We start from the raw sequence: 23,023 nt of genomic DNA on the forward strand, positions 1-23,023 counted from the left end.
TATCCACAAAGTTAAAAGAGAATTGAAAAAAAAACCCTCTTATCACTCAATTAAAGCAGAATGTGATGTGCACAGTGCCAATCCACTGAGACATTTCAAAGGCACAACATAAAGTTGTTACTGGACATAGCTACGCAAATCCTTTTACATGCATGTTATCTAGATAATAATTTTCTGTGAACAAAGAAGAAAGAAGCCCGGACAGGCCTATTTGTCATAAACGGTGCATCCTAAACTTACTTGGTTATCAGTGAGACTTTCTTTTTTTGGTAATTGGTTAATTTCAAATAAAATACATGTGTCTGAAGTTATTGCAGGAGGAGATAATTTTGCAACTTAAAGAAAAATGTAGGATAGAATGTAATAAGTAGTCATGCTGTGTTAAGAAATGTATGGCTTTTCATTAAGTACAAAATCTTTATTATAAGCATTATAGTAACAATATAATTATAAATATAATGAAAAAGAGCTTCGGGAACATTATTCTTCAAAGTAGAGACACTGATAAAAAGGATCACAAGTGATGTATTTTTACTCTGTAACCCCACAGTACATTTTTACACACATTATCTCCAACTTTGAGTAACATTGGATAGGTTAAAGTTGGTGCAAAAATAACACTTCGTTCAATCTACAACATGTTTGACACATTAAAATTATTTTTAATCAATGAAACAAATTAAGTTTACATGTTATCTAAAAATATTCTAAATTTCATTTGATTTTATTATCTATCATAATGTATAATATTAAAACAAGTTATTTTTAATATTGTAATTTTTCATTCTGATTATAATGAGAAGAATATTAGCCTGTATACCCACATCATACATCACTTGAGATACTGTTTGTTATAAGAAAAATCCATAGTACCTCTCCACTTCATAAATCTTACATTTCAGTGATTTTAATTTCCCATGGAAAAGTACATGAATAATGCCTACTGAATACACAAAGACTACTAATAAATGCAATGTAGCTATCATTAACCACAGACATTCACATACACACTAAGAATGAAAGCATACCATCTACTGTTTTTAAAGTTGAATAACATTAATATTTGCTTGTCAAAAAGGGAAAAAATTATATCTTTTTATATTTTTACCCCACCCTGACCAGAAAGTATATTTTACATGTAATTATAACTCTCACAAAATCTCTCTCTTTTTAAAGCTGACATACAGGTAAATCAACTAACTATTTTAACTGGGTAGTACTCTATAATCAACAACCTGGTTTAAAGAAATCTGTGAATGTGTTAGTGCATTAGTGTATTGCACTGTGAATCCTCTGATATTTGTTTAGACTTGATTCTTCGTTAAATGTGTTCTGAAATTCATTATATCTGTAGAGTAATTTTAACTATCAATTCGTTGTGGTTCTCTAAGGTATATCTTTTGCATAAATATTTTTTCACATTCATTATATTTGTAAGTGTCTATCTCTTAAAATTTTTGTGATGTTGAGCAATGTTGGGGAAAATATTGGAGCATTTTTTTCAGTGTAAGTTCTCCCATGTCCAATAAGATCTCTGTTGTAACAAAAGGTATTGTCAGCACTCTACATTATGATTGTTTACTTTAAGTATAAGTACTGTTGTGCATTTTAAAGCTAATACTTAGGGAAAGTACTTCCATACTCATTACATTTATCTCACTTTTATCTAGTATAGTTTATTTGGTGTTGAATAAAATGCGAGCAGTTATTAAAGACTTTGCCACAATTCTCACATTCATGGAATTTTTCTCTGTTATGCATTCTTCTATGAAGATTAAGGTGTGAGCACTGGGAAAATGCTTTGCCACATTTCTCACATTTCTATGGTTTCTCTCCTGTATGGATTCATTTATGTAGAGTGAAGTCTCAGAGCTGGATAAAGCCTTTGCCACATTCTACAACATTTTAGGGTTTCTCTCCAGTATGAATTCTTTTATGTCGAGTAAGGATTGAGGACTGGTTAAAGGCTTTGCCACATTCTTCACATTTGTAGGGTTTCTCTCCAGTATGAATTCTATTATGTAGAATAAGGGTTGAGGAACAGTTAAAGGCTTTGCCACATTCTTCACATTTGTAGGGTTTCTCTCCAGTATGAATTCTTTTATGTAGAATAAGGGTTGAGGACAAGTTAAAGGCTTTGCCACATTCTTCACATTTGTAGGGTTTCTCGCCAGTATGAATTCTTTTATGTTGAGTAAGGCTTGACCACCAGGTAAAGGCTTTGTCACATTCTTCACATTTGTAGGGTTTCTCTCCAGTATGAATTTTTTTATGTTGAGTAAGGATTGAGGAATGGTTAAAGGCTTTGCCACATTCTTCACATTTGTAGGGTTTCTCTCCAGTATGAATTCTTTTATGTAGAATAAGGGTTGAGGACCAGTTAAAGGCTTTGCCACATTCTTCACATTTGTAGGGTTTCTCTCCAGTATGGATTCTTTTATGTTGAGTAAGGTGTATGCACTGGGTAAAGGCTTTACCACATTCTTCACATTTGTAGGGTTTCTCTCCAGTGTGAATTCTCCTATGTATAATAAGTTTTGAGCAACAGTTAAAAGGTTTTCCACATTCTTCACACTTGTAGGATTTCTCTGTGGTATGAATTTTTCTATGTCCAGAAACATTAGAGCTGTGGTTAAAAGTTTTGCTACATTCTTTAAGTTTGGAACTTTTCTCTCCAGTATGTCTTGTCTTGTGTCTATTTAGGTTTGATGATTTGTTAAAGACTTTTATACATTTGTAACTTTTGAAGATTTTTCTATGACAAGTTGACAAACATTGGGTAAGACCATCAGAACATACTTTCTGCCTCTTACACTCACCCACACACTCCCAGTCTCTTCTTAAGTGTGTATTTTCAAGGCCAGAGCTTCCATATAGTCTCATTATTGATTTCTGAAAGGGGTCGTTTATGCCCTGTTCTGGTAACAGGTCTTTGCTGCAATAGTGAGATAGTTCTGAAAGAAATGAAAATAACAAAGTATCTCACTAACCAGACTCAGGTGAATATATTTCACAATTTGAATATATAAAACTGTAGAAAGAACATTAGCAAGAAAGCACAATGAATACCATGGTCTTACTTGCATCATAGATGTATGATCTTAAAAATATACTTGCAACCATGATTCTTTTAGAAATCATAACTGCTAATAGTTCATAGCACCCCAATTGAGAAAAACACCAAGAACCACAAGAAGGGAAGGAAACTTTGTTGCATTTACCCACCAAAGCCCTTCCTCCATGCTGACACTGAGTTATCACTTTAGTAGTAAAATCCCATCTCCTGGATTCCCTTTCAAAAGAGAATGAAACTATGGGCACATGTGTTTTTTGTGGCCTTTTTGTGGCCTTTCCAAAAGCTGGTTTCCACCTCCCTTGACAACTACATAACTCTCTGAGAAAAATATGCACATATTAAGAATAAAATTCTGCATTATCATAATGATGGTGCAAAATATTTAATTATGCTAAAAAATTTGAAAGGCAAAATAAAAAAAGGATCATTGCCATGTGTTAATTTCTATACAATATAAAAAGACATAATTATTGACATTGATATCATAAAGGTGAGGGAAGATATAAAGATTAAGAATTTTTATATGCAACTGAAGTAGTTATTCATTTAACATAAGTAGTACGTTCAAAAGATTTTATGTAGTTCTCACAGTGAACATCAGAAAAAAATGTTTATAGAGATAAAAGAAAGCTAGGCAAAGAAACAAAATATGCTAAAAATCAGTGAGGCACAATGCAGGACAGAAGGAGAGGAAAGAAAGAAAAGACAGTGACAAAAGTTATATACAACAATTAACATAAGATAAATTGTAAGTCCTTCCTTTGAGAAAATTACATAAATTTTATGTACTAGTTTTTCCAGTCAGAAGGCACAGTTAAATAAAGAGTTAAAAAAAAATCCAACTATATTCTATCTAAAGCGACTTGACTTAAATCCTGGTAAGAACAATGGACTACAACTGGAAGGATATAGCAAGATATATCAGAAAAACATTTAGCATCTAAGAGCAGAGGAGTTCAAAATTATATTATGTACATTATTTTGAAGTAAAAAACGTTATGATTTTTAAAATATACTTTAAGTCAAAACTGTCACAAGAGAAAAAAGGGCAATAAATATAAAAAGTGGTCATTCACGGAGGGCCTATGACAATAATACATTTATATGATATCTATCTTTATCTCACATCAAGGTTATCAAATATATTTTTATAAAGCATTGACAGAAATGAAGCAAGAAATAGACAACAAAATAATACGTTACTTTGATATTCTATTCCACTTTCAATAATAATAAAACCAGTCAATTATTAATAAGAAAACAAAAGATTTGAAAACACTACAGAGCAATTAGACCTAACAGATATATTGGAAACACTCTACAGAATAATAGTAGAATATACAATCTCATTGATAGCTCATAAAACGTTCTTCCTAAAAAACTACCTGTTCAGCCACAAGTCTTAACCAATTTTAGAAAATTGAAATTTTACTCACTTTAATTTTTGACTAGAATGGAATGAAACTGAAAATAAATAATAGAAGAAACACAGAAAAATTTACAAATATAGGAAAATAAACAACACACTCTTGAATACGTTCTTCTTCAACGGAAGAAGACCTAATGCTGTGAAGATGCCCAGATTGATCTACACATTAAATGCAATTCCTTTTAAATTCTCAATTTCAGTTTTTGAATAATAGAAACAGTAGACTCTTCCTTCAGAAGTTTCATTAAATGTAAATGGTTTAGTCTCTCAAATGAAATATAAGATGAATGTATGTATAAAAACAAATAGAACTCTACAATATGCCACCTACAAAAACCTTCCTTTAAAAGCTCTAAAAAGTCAAATGGTTAAAAGTAATGTAAAAAACACTACATAAATAATAGGAGGAGGATATTGTGGCAATAATTAAAGAAAATACACTTTAAGTCAAAAGCCATCAGAAGAGACAAAGACTTTTATAATGACAAAATGGGTCATTTAGAAGAAATCTATAGCACAGAACACAAATAGACAGATGATATACATGTAATGTACACATTTTAGGTTAGATATTATTTAAATATATATTATATATCAGGGCTTTGCATGATATATGATTATTTCAATGATGAATATATAAGGCTATGCCTCATATATATGATTTCAATGATGAATACAAAAATTTGACAGAAGATAAATAAGTAAACAGATAATGGGAAAGACATTATAGACTAGTTAGATGTAAGAGACATTTAAAGAGGTCTTCAGTCAAAAGCAGCAGAATACACTATGGTTTCAATCATACATGGTAAATGCTATTATGACAGTTAAGTCTTATCAAGTTGAAAAACTCTAAAATCATACAACATATATTTTTTGACAAAATTGAAGTGAAACTAGAAATCAAAAGCACAGTACAAACTGGCTAATACAAAAATATGTCAAAATTAAACACACTCTTTAATGCATTCATGCTCAATGATCAGATGATTTAAAATTTTTAAGATGTCAATACTATCCACAGTGATATACAAATTTAATCAATGTCTATAATAGTTCAATTATACTTGTTTTAGAGATATATAAAAATAAATTCTAAAGTGTATTAGAACAAAAAATTGCCAGACTGTTTTAGAAATACAAACAAGGAGGAATAGCACTTCTTGATCTAAAAACAAATCTATAGGAATAAAAAAAATGAGCAACTGGCACAAGGAGAAATAATGAGATGAAACAACAGAATGGAGAACCCAGAAATAAACTTTTGTGTCCATGACCAAAATTATGTTCCTCAAGATTGCAATGGCCATGCAATGAAAGAGAAGAGTCCCTTAAACAAATGTTGTAGAAAACTGAATATTTATGAGAGAAAAACCAGATGTTGGTACCTTCCCTTGCACTATATAGAATATATCTTAAATAAATTCAATACTTAAACATGAGAAATACATTAATAAAACTCTTAGAAATAACATAAGGGAAACATCATAATATTGGTCCTCGCACTGTTTTAGCAGATGTAACATCAAATGCATAATCATGAAAAAGGAAGAGAAGAAAAATGGGATGGTATCACACTTCAAATTTTTTGCAGAAAGGAAAAACTTAGTGGACTAAAAATGCCTCTTAAAAAATGGGTTAAAATAGGCCGGGCGCGGTGGCTCACGCCTGTAATCCTAGCACTCTGGGAGGCCGAGGCGGGCGGATTGCTCGAGGTTGGGAGTTCGAAACCATCCTGAGCGAGACCCCGTCTCTACTAAAAATAGAAAGAAATTAATTGACCAACTAAAAATATATATACAAAAAATTAGCCGGGCATGGTGGCACATGCCTGTAGTCCCAGCTACTTGGGAGGCTGAGGCAGGAGGATCGCTTGAGCCCAGGAGTTTGAGGTTGCTGTGAGCTAGGCTGACGCCACGGCACTCACTCTAGCCTGGGCAACAAAAGTGAGGCTCTGTCTCAAAAAAAAAAAAAATGGGTTAAAATAGATGCAAATCACATAATTGATAGAAGTTAACACAAATGACAACTATGATAAGGTATCACCTCACAACTGTTAAAATGGCTAATGTTCAAAAGAAGAGACATAACAAGTGTGGACAAGAGTGTGCAGGAAATCAATCCCTGTAGATTGTTATTGATTGTAAATGGATAGTGTCATCGTAGAGGTTTGTTAAAGAATGTAAATAATACAACTCCCTTGTCATTCACCAATTCTACCTATGAGTATAACCATGTAAAATCAGTATCTTAAGAATATTCTGCACACCCATATATATTGCAGCATTATGCACATTTGCCAAGAAAATGGAAACAAACTAAATGCCTGCTTATGATGAATAGACTAAAAAATGACTGTACAAACACATACCATATAATTTACTAAGCCATGAAAATGATAAATATCTTTCCATTTCAACAACATGGATGGACGTAGTGGGTATTATGCTAAGTAAAATCAGCCATTCCAAAAAAGATGAATTCTGCTATAGATAATTTTTTAAAAAGTTGAATTTACAAAAATAAAGAGTACAACAGTGGTTTCCAGAGTGTGGAGTCACGAAAAGTGAGGAGATATTTAAGGGTAAAATCTTTTAGTTATAAGATGAATAGATCTTGGGATCTAATATATGGCATCGTGATTAGAGTTATTAACAATGTTTTATATGCTTAAAATTTGTTTAGACCATAGACCTCACTATTAATAAATGTTCTCACTATAATTAAATGGTAACTATGTGAGATGATGGAATAGTTTATTACTTTAATTATATTGTTTTACCATTTATACACATGTCAGTTCACTACAGTGTGTACAATAAATATATACAGTTATACAATTTTTATTTGTGGAGACTTTCACCATTAAACACCACACACAGAGAAATATATGCACACATACACACATATGAATGACGCATTTCTGATGCTACTAAATAGGGGAAAAATATGGAATATAAGTTATCAATGTATTATGTATCAATTAGGAGTATAAATATATTAAGCTATTTGAAGCACTGAATGAGACAGTATATGTAAGAATTTCATAAGGTGAGAAGGGAAAATAAACTATATTATAGTTTGGGAATTTGGGTATAATAAAGTTGAAAATATACTCTTATTTTATATAACAAAAGGAGTATTTAGAAGTGAAATAACATTAGATTTTCTTACATTGAGTAAGAGGATATGAATTTATCTAAAATTAGTGAGTCCGACTTTCTGTAGGATTGCCTCTGAAAACTTAGAATTGGAAATCATGATGCATAAAATATGAATATATGTCCCTAGTGTTTCTAGCATTCCAGAAACAAATCCCAATATCTCCACTATTCCCCTTTACACATTTCAGAAATGAGGCATCAAAAAGAACTTAAAACATGGAGATGGGTAGGAAGGATAATGCCTATAATCCAAGGACTTTGGGAGGCCAAGGAGAAGGGTCACTTGAGACCAGGATCTTGATATCAGGAGTAGCAACCCGAGGAGACTCCATTTTTATAATAAAGTAATAATAATAAAAAGGGCTGGCCATGGTAACTCATGCCCATAGTTCTAGCTACTTGGAAGACAGAGGTTGTAGGATCCCAGGAGCCCAGAGGTTTGAGGTTGTAGTGAGCTATGATCAGCCACTGTACTCCAGAAAGGGCAGGAGGGCAAAAACCTGTCAAAAGATGGTTTAATATAGAAGTCTTCAAAATATGTACAGATGGGTCCATAACCCCTAAATAATAGAAATACTGATAGATAATGTAGTCCCTTACAAGCCATTGACAGTTTGGCTCTCACTGAATTCTAAGGAAGATCACTGCATGGGTAGAGTTCTTAGAGAGTTATAAGCTTGGGAAAGAAGATGTCCTTCTGGAGATGAATAGAAACATACACAGGCTTCCTAAAATCATTTCCAACAGAGCAGAATATTCCAAGCCACTCTTTTGAAATCTGCCTTCCTCCTTGAGCTTTGGTTCTCTAACATTTGTTATCTGCTTCACTGGATCTCACCTACCTGGATATTTAGCTGTTGTTTCCTCTTTCTTCATAATCCAGGGCTCTATCCTTTGCTCCAGGCATGTGATCAGCTCTGGCTTTGAGATGGCAAGACCTGTATTATTAGAAAAATTTCACATGACTGTTGCTGAAGACTTTCCAATTACTAACGCAGTACTATCCTTAGTACACAGAACATTATAGACAATTCTAGAAAATTCCTCTGCAAGATATCATTTTCTCAGAGACCCTGTAGAATGATAAAAAAAATATTTCTTATTTATGACTAGAACACCAATTCCCACTAGCACCAAATAAATAAGAGGTGGAAATTCTATTCTAAGGTGCAGGCAACAATTATATACCCTGATTTCTAAAGTAACTACTAATCTACTGTGAAATGTCCATATCAGCCAAAGAAAGGGAAAGGTTCAAGATAACATGACACATTTAATGATTTTATTGGATACACCAAAAATTCTCAAATTTTCTTTAAAAGAAGGGATATAAAATTCATTCATGTAAAGCAGAAACTTTTAAGAAACTATCTACAAAATAAAATAATGGCCTTAATGTGGAATAGGAATTCTGTATATAAGTGATCCTCACCAAGGGAGACCAGGTTTCCGTAGTTCTCTAGCATCACATCCCTATACAAATTCCGCTGAGCATTGTCAAGGCATGCCCACTCTTCTGGAGAGAATTCTACAGCCACATCCCTGAATGTCACCATCTCCTGTAAAAAGACACATATTTCCCAAGTGGCCATAGAGAGAGTTCTTAATTTGACCACAAGGAAAATGAGATGTGAGAACTTTTTCTGACATATGAGTGACTGGAATTATCCAATAAGATATATTTTAGCACAGTAATATTCTTTCATATTTTCTCTTTTTCACAGGAATGAGGATCTCAAAAGATGCATGAATCTGTGTGCATATGATTCTGCTTTGGTTGATAAAGTGTCTAATACAAAATTAAGGGCTTACAACAGTAATATAAATTTATGCATTTATATTTACATCATGTCAATAAATTGTGCATATTTCTCACATAGAGAAACAGAGAGTTACAAAGTACCACCTAATATTTTAAAGTACAATAAAGAACTGGAGATTTTCTTAAATTACAGAATCTGATTCAGTAGATCTGGGGTGAGGTCTGAATCTCTGCATGTCACATAATAAAGCTATTGATAACAATGCTTCTTGCCTAAGTAGAGTATTTCGTCAATGTCCAGTAAGTGGTAGACTTGGAATTTATCTCAATTCATCTGAACAGAACACAGATGATAGTCCTCATTTTTTAAAGCAAGCTATACGAAGAAAGGGGAGCTTCCAGATTAAATGTGATTCTTCATTCACAATAGTCAGTAAATCTCCATGAGACACTTAGTGACAAAGAAAAAAAATAACTTTATATGGAAAAAATCTGTCAGAGAGAATCTTAAGAAAGTGAATGAAATTAACATATCTTCAGTGGGACACATTGGTGTTAGGCACCCTTGCAAAGAGGAGGATTCAAAATTACTACTGGGATGATAGTGGCCAACAATATGTAACCATGAAGAATCATCAGTTTTATGCAAATTTCAGATACAGATACTTCCCATGGTTCATTATCATTTAAAATGTATCATTTAAAATGTATCATTTAAAATACTTTAGCATCATACAGAGCAAGTCTACTGTTTTCTATTTTTCCCATAATTTTCTGATTATATTAGCCAATCAATGTTATCCTCTTTCTGAATTTTCTTAATAATATTTTATGGAGAGCTGATGAAGCATCCAGATCAAACTTTGAGAGTACATGTTTCCCTTCCTCACTCAAATCTAAATACTCTATCCCATACCTAATGGGAATCTCAGATATTCACACCATTCTATCTTGACCTTTCACAATGGGAAAATTTTCAATATTACATGTCATACATTTCTTATAAAACTTGGTTATTGTATTAAGAAGCTTGTGGGAGAGAATATACAGCTGGCTCTGTTAAATAGGGATAAAGGATTTTCCAAAGCTCCTTGATTATCATAAGAAGAAATAAAAAAATTTACTTATAAAACTTATTAGTCATACACATGAGAAGTAAAGAAGTGAAGGTTTATAAATTCAAAAAATTGAAGTTCTACAAGACTTTCTAGGAGAAATAGTGGACACAACCCCTAATCTGGGACACACTTACCTGAAAACCAGCCATTTCTGCTCCCTCGTCTCCTACTCTGAAATCTCTTTTCAGGTGAGATAGTGTAGAACAATTAGAATTACATCTTCAGATTGCCCTGAAGGAAGTCAGCACAATTTCTTCCCTTGTTTCCACAAGATTCACAAGCAGGAGGAACACAAAATGAAGAAAGGCTACACTCACTTGTTCTTACTGAAAGGGAAGATTCAGCTATGATCAGCTCTTTCATGGAGACCAAAATGTGAGATTCTCCTGTCTTTTCTTCTGGTTACCTCACCCTGCTACAGATCCCAGGATTTTCTGCTACAAGAATGGGAATCAGGAACACAATGATCTGCCTCTGGCAAACCCAAGAGAGCAGAACCTATGACTTCCCTCTAAAACAAAGCTAGACTCAATTCTCACGAATATATGCAGGAGTCCTAATGTTTGAACCTGGTATCAAATTAGAATTATTTGGGACACAATTAAAACCACATAGATGTTCTCATTCAGCCCAACAGGCAGGTGATGGTGTTTCTTCAATCTAGCCAGGTTATCCAAATTGAAAGCCTGGGATGAGAGGTAATTACCTTAAAATTGTCTCTGAAACATCAATGTGAATATAAATCATGTGGTAATGTTGGCCTCACTCTAAGAAATGAGATCTGCTTGTGTCGAAGAGGTACATTCATTGGGTTCTTTGTCAGGTCCCCTTTTAGTGCTGAAGTTGCTCAAACTAGATCCATTATTAGTAGCACTCAGGTAGAGACAGCAAGCACAGCATACATACTGCCTTTTGCCCAACACTCATCACAACATATACTTAATTTCCAAAGTGAAGAGCAGCATATTGCAATGTCTACTGAGCATGTGCTATGTGCTCAGAAGTATGGGTTTTTGCACTGTGAAGAGCATTTACATTGTGTGATTTAATCCTTGTTATACCAGAAAAGGTGAGTAGTAAGTGTTCAATAATTTACAGAAAAATTTAGATGTGGTGCCAGCCTTTCTATTCGTTTCACACAACTATAACATGACACTACACAGGATCTAGAAAATTCTTTACACTCGCCCAAAATACGTCCTTTCTAAGTCAACTTACAAGTCCATGTTGATCTCTTACACTGCAGCATTTGTCTCTCCTGAGATTTTTGTCCATCCTCAGTCCAAAGTATGTCAGTGACTTGTGAATTCCAGGTTGAGGCCAGGTCTAGTTTGGATCGAAGTTGTGTATTCTTTGCTTTACAGAGATGGAAGGAAAACAGGAAGAGAAATTCCTCTTTGGAAGCTGCTCTTATGCATCCTGAGAAACCTCAGACCTTGGATTCAGAATTCAGAGCTGCAGATTTAGGTCTCCAGGGAGGCATGGATTCAGTAGCACTCACTGCACATTTCCTAGCATTGAGGCAAGAAGAGAAGGCAGAAAGGGAGTTTATGTGTCCAAGCCAGAGTGCATTATCTTGTTCCCATTTGTGTCTGAGCCTCAGGGTTTCTGAGTCTATTTCAGTGATAAAGATGTGAGATGCATTTAGAGAAAGAATAGATCTACTGAGTTTTATCCTATGAGAGTGTATTCACAGGAATCTGGTCTAAGTATGCTCTGGAGGGACAGTAGACATCAAAGAGTCTTAGAGAACTTACTGTGTGCATATGTGGGGACAGTGAAACTCTGTGCTGCAGAATTGCAGGTTACAGACTGGAAGCTCAAGAAGGAATCTAGTGTTCAAAGCCCTTCTAATTTAGAAGTGGTGGGCACATTTTATGTTTATGTTGCATTTTTGATTATGGGAAGTGTTCAGGAAATATTAAAAGTCAAGAGTCTCCAAATAATAAAACCTCTCCACAAAGTTAAAAGAGAATTGAAATAAATCCCTTTTATTATTCAATTAAACCAGAATATGATGTGCACACTGCCAATTCACTGAGAGATTTCAAAGGCACACCTAAAGTCTTTATATAACTAAGCAAATTGTATGTATGTACAATTGTATGTATGTAAAAAATGTAGGTCACTAACTTTTACATACATGTTATCTGGATAAATAATAATTAGCTTTGAAGAAAGAAGAAAGAAGACTTGGCAGCCCTATTTGTCATAAAGAGTGCACCGTAAACTTACTTGGTAATTAGTGAGACTGTATATTTTTGGTAATTGGTTAAATTCAAATAAAAAACAAGCTTCTGAAGTCAATGCAGGAGGAGATAATATTGCAACTTAAAGCTAGGTGCTCACTGAATTTAGGACCCCATCTTCACATGGAAATTGTGGGATATGGAACTATTTTCCTTGATATTGCATTGTAAAGAGATGTTTCTCAGTTTCAGAAAAAGCATTTCTTAAAAAAAAAAACCTTTTTAAAAATCTTTCAAAAGGATGTACAAATCTTAGGCAGATAGTATCTCTGGTTCTTCTCAGGACAATGGTGCCCTGTTTTGGTGCTGTTTCCAGCAATTGCTCCACCTGGGGAGATGAATAAGGCTGCCATTCCATTTTGGTGCTGCTCCACTCTTAATTGTACCATGAGCCACTTCTACACCTGAGGAAGGAGGGAATGCTTTATCATTCTAGCTTTTCCCCAGCCAATAATAAGATTTGCAAAGTGACCTAGGGTATCTTAAGGGTAATTAGCATGTCATTAACTTTAATCTGTATTGCTGTTCACCCTCCCCTATGGACTTTATTAGAGGGAGCTGCTATAGTTTGATGAAACTTTGAAGACACCTGTTGATTATTTAATAAGCACGTACACCTCTGAAGATACAAATTCTGATGAAATAAAATTAATGAGCAGGTTACAATTTTAAAGTAAAAAAAAAAAAAGCCACCCAAGAGCCAGTCAATTTATGAGTGGATTATTAATATTTGGCATGTTTACAGTGAAATATTACTCAATTTTAAGAAAGGACAGTAAGCTAGCACTGCTTATATTTTCCTGAATTGAGTGAATCCATTATCCGAAGTGAAGTGACACAAGATCAGAAAAATGGGCTCCACATGTACTTGCCATCAAATTGGTACTGACTGATTAACAGTACCGTGCTCAGATGGTGGTGGTGTTCCCCAAGGATTCAGGGCTTGGGTGGTAGACATCAAAGAAAAAAACACGACTGGTAGCCCTTAATTTACTGAAATACAAATAAATTTGGCTGACCTAATTTATATTCACAGCAACAATATGCAAGTGTTTCCTTTTCCCCACATCCTCACCAGCATTTAGTATTCATCATGTTGAAAGTAGGCATTCTCACAGGTGTGAGGTAATAGCTCACTGTGGCTTTAACTTTCATTTCCATGATGATTAGATAGGTTGATCATTTTGACATATAGCTGTTGAACATTCATTTCTGTCTTTTGAGAAATGTCAATTAGTTTTATAATATCTTTCCCAAAGTATGCCTAGATAAAATCATCACACTGTGTCTGACATATTCATATACAATTATTTGTGAATTAAAACAAAAATATAGCAAAATAAATAACAATGACCAAATAAGATGATTGCACAGTAATAAGAAATGGATATTTGATATAATACACAAATAAGCCACATTCCATTATATTCTATTGGAGTACAAATACAGAAATGAATAAAAGGAAGAAAATGACCAAGTTACATATCAACTTTCAAGACAGGATCATGTCTTTTTATCTATTATCTGTTCCTCAAAATATCTGGCTTTATAGTTAAATGCATATGAATATGTCTCTCTACATATGGTAAATCCCACCATTTCAATGTATATGTTTCATTGTTTTAGGTTGGATTTTTCAGTGGAAAGTTAAATATGTCATATTTCCTATTTTCTGAGAACTCTTCAGGGGGCTCCAGAGACATCACTGTTTGTCATATTGTAGAAGAGAGGGTTGAGCATTGGCAGCAGGATGGTGTAGATGACAGAGTCCACTTCTCCTGCTCAGGGGAATGAAACTTTTGTAGCAGGTACTTTGTAATGGCAGCCACATAGAATAGAGACTCCAGGGGCATGTGAGAGAAGTAAGTAGCCAGGGTTTCCATGTGGCCCAGGCTTGAGACTGTAACCAGTCGAGTGGACAGTATAAATACATAGGAGGCCATAGTATCTAAGATAGGAGGGAAGAGAAAAATAACACCATGAATTAAAAGACCCTGATATAGAGGGAAGTGTCAGCAGAGACTAGTTTAAATACAGCGTGGATGTCAGGAACAAAATGACGACCTTCCCTGGAGGTGAAGTAATGGAAAGTCAGAGGGCAGAGCACATGGATTAAGGCATTGAACACTGCGCTCAGCAAAGATGCAAGCACCAGGAGAACCCAGAGAACATGGGGAATGTGGATGGGGTAGTGTAATGGGTGACAGATGGCCACGTAGCAGTCCTAAGCCAGGGTGGCCAGCATCTGACACTCTGCTTCCAACAGGGTGATGATGAGCAGGAGATAAATGCCACAGTCAGTGAGAGAGATGTGATTATCCCAAGAGAGAAAGTTGAGGGCCATTTGATGAACAAATATGCACATATAGATTTGGTACATGAGCGATGTCTTTCTGATCAGAAAATATGTAGGGCAGTGGAGAGGTGGGTAGAGTGAATGAGGAGGATGCCTGTGGTGTTCCCAGAAAAGACCAGGAGTTACAGCATGGTGAGGACAAAAAGAAGCCAGAAATCCTGTGGTCTGTGAAACAGGCCTAAAGAATGACATCACCCTTGATGTCTGGTTGTTCTTCCGTGCTTGTTCCTTATTTGTTAATTTAGAAGACAGTTTGAAAGAGCATTATGTTCACAATCTGTACATAATTACACCAAATTAAATCACAAGGCACTTTCCAGCACTTCAAATTCATTTTTTCCCTGCCCTTCTTCTTTTAGTTTCAGTAAATTATTACATTTCTCTTTCACCAGGATTTACTAAGGAATCATAAAAGAGTTCTAGAATATGACACTTGCCACATTGGAAGAGAGACGACAATCATTGTTGCACTTGAACATGTACTTTTTAAACATTTTTTCCTTAATTACAGTTCTAGAAATTGAAATCCTCTCATAGTTACAGTAAACATTCTTAAGAACTAAATAGAATAAAAAATTCAGTGTTTTAGTTACACTAGACACTTTTCAAGAGCTAAGTAACAACATGAGGTTAAAGGCTACAGCTTATACTACAGCACGGATACCAAACATTTTCAGTGTTGAAGAATGTTCTCTTCGATGCCAAGCAGAAACCAACCATGGGAAGAGACAGTATTGGCTTATAGATAAGAAAAACCCACAAGGCAGCCAAACAAGTTTAACCAAAGAATGCTCTACACTCAGGAGTGTACATGGTACCAGAAGAGCAAAATCTACATTCATCCATTCAGGTCATAATTCCTACTGCACTGGAGAAAAGGCTCCAAAACAGAGAAGGCTCCCAGGCTCCCAGAGCTTTCATTCTGTTTGCAGTGATTGACACAAATATGTAATGTCAGGTAAATGTAACTGTGAAGGGGAGGAGGAAAGCAGGATAAGTGGAGGGAGCATTGGTGGTGAGGTGGGGTGTAGGTGATGTTCCCCTAGGGAGATCCATTTGAGCAGGGGCCTGGATGAAGGTAGTGAGTGCACTGTATGAGGATATGTGGGAAGAACCTGAGTGTGAGTGTGGTCAGTTGTGGCTGAAGTGGAGTGAGCTGGGAGGAGAGTAGAAGGAAATTAGCAGAAGTCAGTCGAGAACAGGAGTCCCTATATCATTTTTCTCAAACTCTTATCATTAAAAAACTTTGGGGCACGTGCCCCTAATTCATGCTTACAGAGAGTCTTTATTTACTATTATCAGTATATTAGCATAGCATCATAACTATATTTAAGGGTAAAAGTAAACATCAATACAAGTTCTAGTATTCTCTCACTTTAATGTATCATTTGCCTAAGGGACATTAAGTGAGTGATTCTTCTGTCCTATAAAGTCTTAAAGTTCCAAGTAGGGATTAATAAAATTGGTTGAATGGACCAAATTTTTACCATTCAGCATATAGCAAATCTTCACAGCAGAAAACCCCTGTAAGTAGTGGAAAAACTTCCATAACCAAGCCATTTCAAAAGACGCTGTATAGCATACTTATAAGTACCACTTTTGGGCAAATCTATCTCCACTACTTTTTGTATAACTTTGAACAAGTTCTTTATGCTTACAGACTCTCACTCTTCTCATTTGTAAAATGGGAATTAGACTTAATTTTTTCACTAAATTTAGTTACTAGGGGCTCCTAATGAAAACTAGGTAAGTTATAAGTAAAGAAAATACACTATATTTTATCCCTCGAGTGAGGCTTCTATGGACCATAGTTAACTAGGCACAGGAGTTCAAGAAGGAGTTCAGGAAGAAAAAAAAAAAAGCAATGCTTGTATAGGTAAAGTAATAGAAAATGGCAGGTTGTCTTTAGGAAATCCATTTATTTATAAATGGTGAGAAAGCATGGGACATGTTTAGGATCCATCAGCAGTGGCTGGTGCATAGTAGATACTTAAACATTTATGAAAATAACACAGGTGGAGTGATGGAGGGGAGTATGGGAGGAAACTATGCAGGAATCAGAGCCCGATCCAAATTAGCTTCATATACAGATTCTGATAGCCCAGAAACTGTGGGGGCCTCTGAAGGAGTTTATGGAGGAATTGAGGTGATAAAACTGGAATTTGGCAATCCTGTAGCTAGTATAGTTTTAGGGGATAAGGTGGAGGAGCCAAATTGAGGGAAAAAGAACAGTGGGAACCCATCAGACCAATCAACAGGGCAGTGACTAGGGCCCTGCTGAGGCTTTGGTAATTGAGAAAGGAGAGAGGCAGATTGAGGTAATATTAGAGGTGAGATGATGTGCACAATGGTGTCTTTTTCTGAGGTAGGAACAAATGGGTCAGGTAAAAGAAATTTTCAGGAATGAATGGGACTTATGCCGACTTAAGAATAGAGTGTGAAGGATAGGCCTTGATAATGGCACTTAGGCTTCCAAAAAGAGAGGGTGAATTATTGTGGTGTTTTTTTCTGTGACAATATGTTCTGAAGTACCACAGGGGGTTGTGAAAGAAGCTGCAGAGTGAGCTTAGCTTTCTACATGGTAGGTGTGAGTTTCCTATGGGTTGCAAGGGAAGGCAGCTGAGAGGCGGTTTGGTGTGTGGACCTGAAGCTGCATTTAGCGCTTGTTGCATTTAGGGGTGCTGATGTGACAGGATGAGATAAAGCTGCTTAAGGCGTGTGCACAGTGAAGAGTGGAGGGTAAGGTTGATTTATCAGGGGAGCAACACAGCACTAGAGGCTGCTATCTCTGAACTTTCAAATATCTAAGACAATATCAGAAGGCTTATATAAAATCTCTAGCTTATTAACCACTTTGGTACGAGTGTTAACTATAGTTGATAGCCACAGATGAACGTGCACAGGTGAGCATCATAATTATAGTTGGTAGCCACAGATGAAAACCCACAGCTGAGCATCGATTACAGTCGATAGCTACAGATGAACATGCACAGCGACTTTAGCTGACAGCCATGATAGGAAGGCGCACAGCCGAGCGTCAACTAAACCGACAGCCATGACATCACTTTTCTGATTTTTCATTTATCAAGATAAAATTGTGAACATTTAAAAATAAGGTAATGAAAACATATATGTATATGTTACCTATTCTGATTTACATTACAAGTAAAGCTGCCTGTAAAGTAAATCAAGATTTCAGTGCTTTCAAACTTTCCTCATCACACAAGAGCAAAATGGATTCTTCCTCAATGCAAAGCACAAACGATCATGCAGACTATGACTTCCGCCTGTGCACAAGGTTTCATGACTGGTGAGCACCATACTGAAGTGGTTAAAAACAAACAAAAGTACCAAAAAAATAAAACATAAAAATCTTGCAAAATATAATTTTTTCCAAAGAAATATTCTTAAAAGCCGTTCTGCTCTTTTCCTACAACAAAATTATTAAATCATGAGGTGGATGCATTTGAATATAGCTAATATGTCTAATGTAATGTGCGATGAGACCAATTCCAATTTATTATTCTCGAAGTCTATGAAAGAGGTTGGGGTGTGTGAAAATACATCTTTGATTTCACTAGTACCTGCAACACCCATCCCTCAGCCTCTGACTCCTCCTTCCTGGGGTGTTCTCCCCACTCTTGCCCATTCTACATCTCAGCACATCCCTCATTTTTCAAGGAAATTCCTGTAATACTCAGTGTAGACTTTATGGGTTAGTAGTCCCTTGTGGTACTTTTCCCACAAGATTTAGCTCTTTTTTATTTTTTTTTTAATTTCAGCATATTACAAGGGTAAAAATGTTTAGGTTATATACATGGTCTTTGTCTCACCTGAGTCAGAGCTTCAAGTGTGTCCATCCCCAAGATGGTGAGCACTGCAGCCATTAGGTGTGTATATACCCATCCCCTCCTCCACCCTCCCATTAGCCCAATATCCAATGAATTTAGTTGTGATGAACATTATCTTAGATCACCTTCTCCTTCTAGTGTGCCATGGTGGCCTTGCCACTGCTTGATCCAGTCCAGGGCACTCTCAGTACTCTCTGGCAGCTTAGCTGGTCCAGGGTCTTCTGCTGTCTCCAGACAAAAGCATTCCAGTGCGACTCCCCTGCTGGGGTAGAGCTCACTCAGCCCATTTTCCTGTCTGCATCCCTTCCACCCTGTTCTCACCTCTCAGGATCTTATTTCATGTCCAACCCTCTTCTAGCTCCAATCACATGCCCTGGCTTCTGAGGACCTGCCTTGTTACTAGAACCACCCCTGGATACTGCCAGGATAGGGCTTGCTGTGTAGGGCAAACCCACAAAGTAATGGACATAATATTGGACTTCAGCTTGGGTATTTATTTTTTTAAAAAGATTTTGGGAGAGGTCTAAAACCTCTCCCACTTTTAAGCAGACACCTAGAATCAAAATCCTCTAGGACTATCTGATAAAAACTAAAAATGAAAACAAAAATGGGGATGCCATGACTGAGAAAAATTCTCGCCAATGTGGCCAATATCACCAATGTGATAATACAGACAGAGGCCGGGCGCGGTGGCTCACACCTGTAATCCTAGCTCTCTAGGAGGCCGAGGCGGGCGGATTGCTCAAGGTCAGGAGTTCAAAACCAGCCTGAGCAAGAGCGAGACCCCGTCTCTACTATAAATAGAAAGAAACTTAATTGGCCAACTGATATATATATATATATATATATATAAAAATTAGCCGGGCATGGTGGCGCATGCCTGTAGTCCCAGCTACTTGGGAGGCTGAGACAGAAGGATCCCTCGAGCCCAGGAGTTTGAGGTTGCTGTGAGCTAGGCTGACGCCATGGCACTCACTCTAGCCTGGGCAACAAAGTGAGACTCTGTCTCAAAAAAAAAAAAATACAGACAGAATAACCCTATCCTATTCTAAATACTTGGTGACTATATAGGTAATTTAAAATTTGAAATTGTGGTAAAGTATACGCAACATATTTGCCATCTTACACATTGTTAGGTCACAGCACAGTTGTGTTAAGCATAATCATACTGTGTGAAAGAAATTTCAAGAACATTTTTACACCCAGTAAACAGCTCCATTTCTCCATTATTCCAGCTCCCTGGCAAAACTATTTTAATTTTTGCTTCTATGAATTTGATTCTCCTAGATACTTTGCGTAACATAGTTTATTTTTTAAACAGACAATAACAAAAGTATCTCCAGCAGAGAGAAAGAAGGAACCCCTGGTTTTAGTAAATACCTAAATACTGACTTTATGGCCTGTGATTTTCCTCACTGTATTTTTATTCATTCATTTATTAATTCAGGAAGCAATGTGTGCTAGAATGTGTTTAGGACTGAAAAACACAGTGTTGAACATATGAGCTCTGTAGACATTTATGCAGTTTTAAGAGTCCAACGATCTATTCCATAATTCCTCTCTTATTACCTCCTGCTTTTTTACCTGAAGGCCTCCTCCCTCCCATTTTTACCATTTGTCTGGAGAACACACAACAATTTTTTCCAGACTTTATGGCCCACATTGTTATGTTTATTTGTACTATGCTCTACCTGAAATCTATAGGTACTTTACTAAATGTATTTTTATATGTAAGTTACTTAAAAATCAACAAATATATCTGATCAATCTCTGCATTACTAATGCCTGACACAGTATGGAGATGTGTGTGTTGGGTAAATTCTTGCTGGCTGACTGTGTGTGTGACAAGTCAGCACTGTACTTTTATTCTTCTTCTTATATCATTACATAAACCAAGTGGTTTTAAAAAATCAATAAATTAAACAAAATTATCTTTTAATAAAACTAATACTTTTGTTTTAAAACATTTTTATTAAAATTTTTGTATAGAATTGTTTCCCTTTCATTCCATTGATACTGTTTAGTTGGCTGTTGATTGTTTAGAGCAGGTATGGTGAAGGCAAATTTTTTTCTATCAGATATTTGCAAAAGGATAGTAAAAACAGTCTTTTAAATCTATTATTATAATATGCCAACCCTTAGCCAAAAACCTTTAGATAAATTTTAATATCTGTTCCAGTATTTATAAATCAAACAAAAGATTTGTCATTTAGCTGAATTTCTAATTGAGGTTTTTGGTCATTAATAAAGTTTGCCAATATACTTTCATTGCAGTACTTCCAGAACCTCCTTGTCTTAAAATATTAGATTTTTAAATTTGCATATTAATAGCACAAGTTGTGCAATACAGTCTCTAGCCTGAATAACATAATCGGAAGTGAAACTCATCATAACGGAAACTTCATTTGAATAAGCTGAATCAATTATACCTAAGTGTATTATTACTCTTTTTAATGTAACAGTAATATGACCAAATTATTAACTAATATGAATGTGCTTGTAGGATCAGGCCAAATATATCTATAGGTATATATATCTCAGTAGATGGTGTTAAGAGTCCATTGTCACAAGAAGATATTTGTTCTCTGAAATTACCTTTTGGGCCAAGAGTCTCAGCCAAAGTTGCATTTTAAATGTCTGATCAGACCTTTTGGCAATTTCTTAAAAGTTTTTCCACAGCCAGGTGCTCCCCTTGGGCCATAAGGTGCCATTGGGGTGCGGTGGAGGGGAGCTGGTGCTGGGCTGCCTGGCTGAGCACAGCCACGGCCTGGGTGGCTCAGCAGCCATGGCAGTGGTGGCACCATGCAGTTTAATTTTGCTGGACATAAAGCTGCTGGCATTTAGAATTAACATTATTAAAAGCCAGTATAGGCCGCTGCTGCCGTCGCCGCGCAGAGCCGGAGCAGGAGCCACGGCCGAGAGGAGGGAGGAGGAGGAGGAGGAGGTGGAGGAGGCGCCGGACCCAGGGGATTATCAGTATTTAAACTGTCCACATCATGCGCGAGTACAAGCTAGTGGTCCTTGGTTCAGGAGGTGTTGGGAAGTCTGCTCTGACAGTTCAATTTGTTTAGGGAATTTTTGTTGAAAAATATGACCCAACGATAGAAGATTCCTACAGAAAGCAAGTCGAAGTAGATTGCCAACAGTGTATGCTCGAAATCCTGGATACAGCAGGGACAGAGCAATTTACAGCGATGAGGGATTTGTATATGAAGAATGGCCAAGGGTTTGCACTAGTATATTCTATTACAGCTCAATCCACATTTAACGACTTACAGGACCTGAGGGAACAGATTTTACGGGTTAAGGACACAGAAGATGTTCCAATGATTTTGCTTGGCAATAAATGTGACCTGGAAGATGAGCGAGTAGTTGGCAAAGAACAGGGCCAGAATTTAGCAAGACAGTGGTGTAACTGTGCATTTTTAGAATCTTCTGCAAAGTCAAAGATCAACGTTAATGAGATATTTTATGACCTGGTCAGACAGATAAATAGAAAAACACCAGTGGAAAAGAAGAAGCCTAAAAAGAAATCATGTCTGCTGCTCTAGGCCCATAGTCAGCAGCAGCTCTGAGCCAGATTTCAGGAATGAAGAACTGTTGCCTAATTGGAAAGTGCCAGCATTCCAGACTTCAAAAAATAAATCTGAAGAGGCTTCTTCTGTTTTATATATTATGTGAAGAATTTAGATCTTATATTGGTTTGCACAAGTTCCCTGGAGAAAAAAAATTGCTCTGTGTATATCTCTTGGAAAATAAGACAATAGTATTTCTCCTTTGCAATAGCAGTTATAACAGATGTGAAAATAAATATACTTGACTCTAATATGATTATACAAAAGAGCATGGATGCATTTCAAATGTTAGATATTGCTACTATAATCAAATGATTTCATATTGACCTTTTTATCATGATTCTTCCCTGTCAAGCACTAAAAAAAGTTGAACCATTATACTTTATATCTGTAATGATATAGATTATAAAATTTCCCCTCAAACTCATTGCAGCAGATAACTT

At 35.9% G+C, this 23,023-nt stretch overlaps 1 protein-coding gene and 1 pseudogene across 1 annotated transcript in view; one reads left to right on the forward strand and one right to left on the reverse strand.

Annotated features, from left to right (window-relative positions):
- The window catches only part of LOC142865693 (uncharacterized), a 50,218-nt gene extending 38,443 nt beyond the window's left edge, over positions 1–11,775 (reverse strand). The window contains exon 1 of the mRNA XM_075998888.1: positions 11,768–11,775. Within this exon, the coding sequence (XP_075855003.1) occupies positions 11,768–11,775 (8 nt within the window). The remainder of the gene's footprint in view (positions 1–11,767) is intronic.
- A 10,100-nt stretch (positions 11,776–21,875) lies between these two features.
- LOC105885185 (ras-related protein Rap-1A pseudogene) lies at positions 21,876–22,650 on the forward strand (annotated as a pseudogene).
- The last annotated feature ends 373 nt before the right edge of the window (positions 22,651–23,023 follow it).

This window comes from Microcebus murinus, chromosome 31 (assembly GCF_040939455.1).
Source record: "Microcebus murinus isolate Inina chromosome 31, M.murinus_Inina_mat1.0, whole genome shotgun sequence".
Taxonomy (NCBI): Eukaryota; Metazoa; Chordata; class Mammalia; order Primates; family Cheirogaleidae; genus Microcebus; species Microcebus murinus.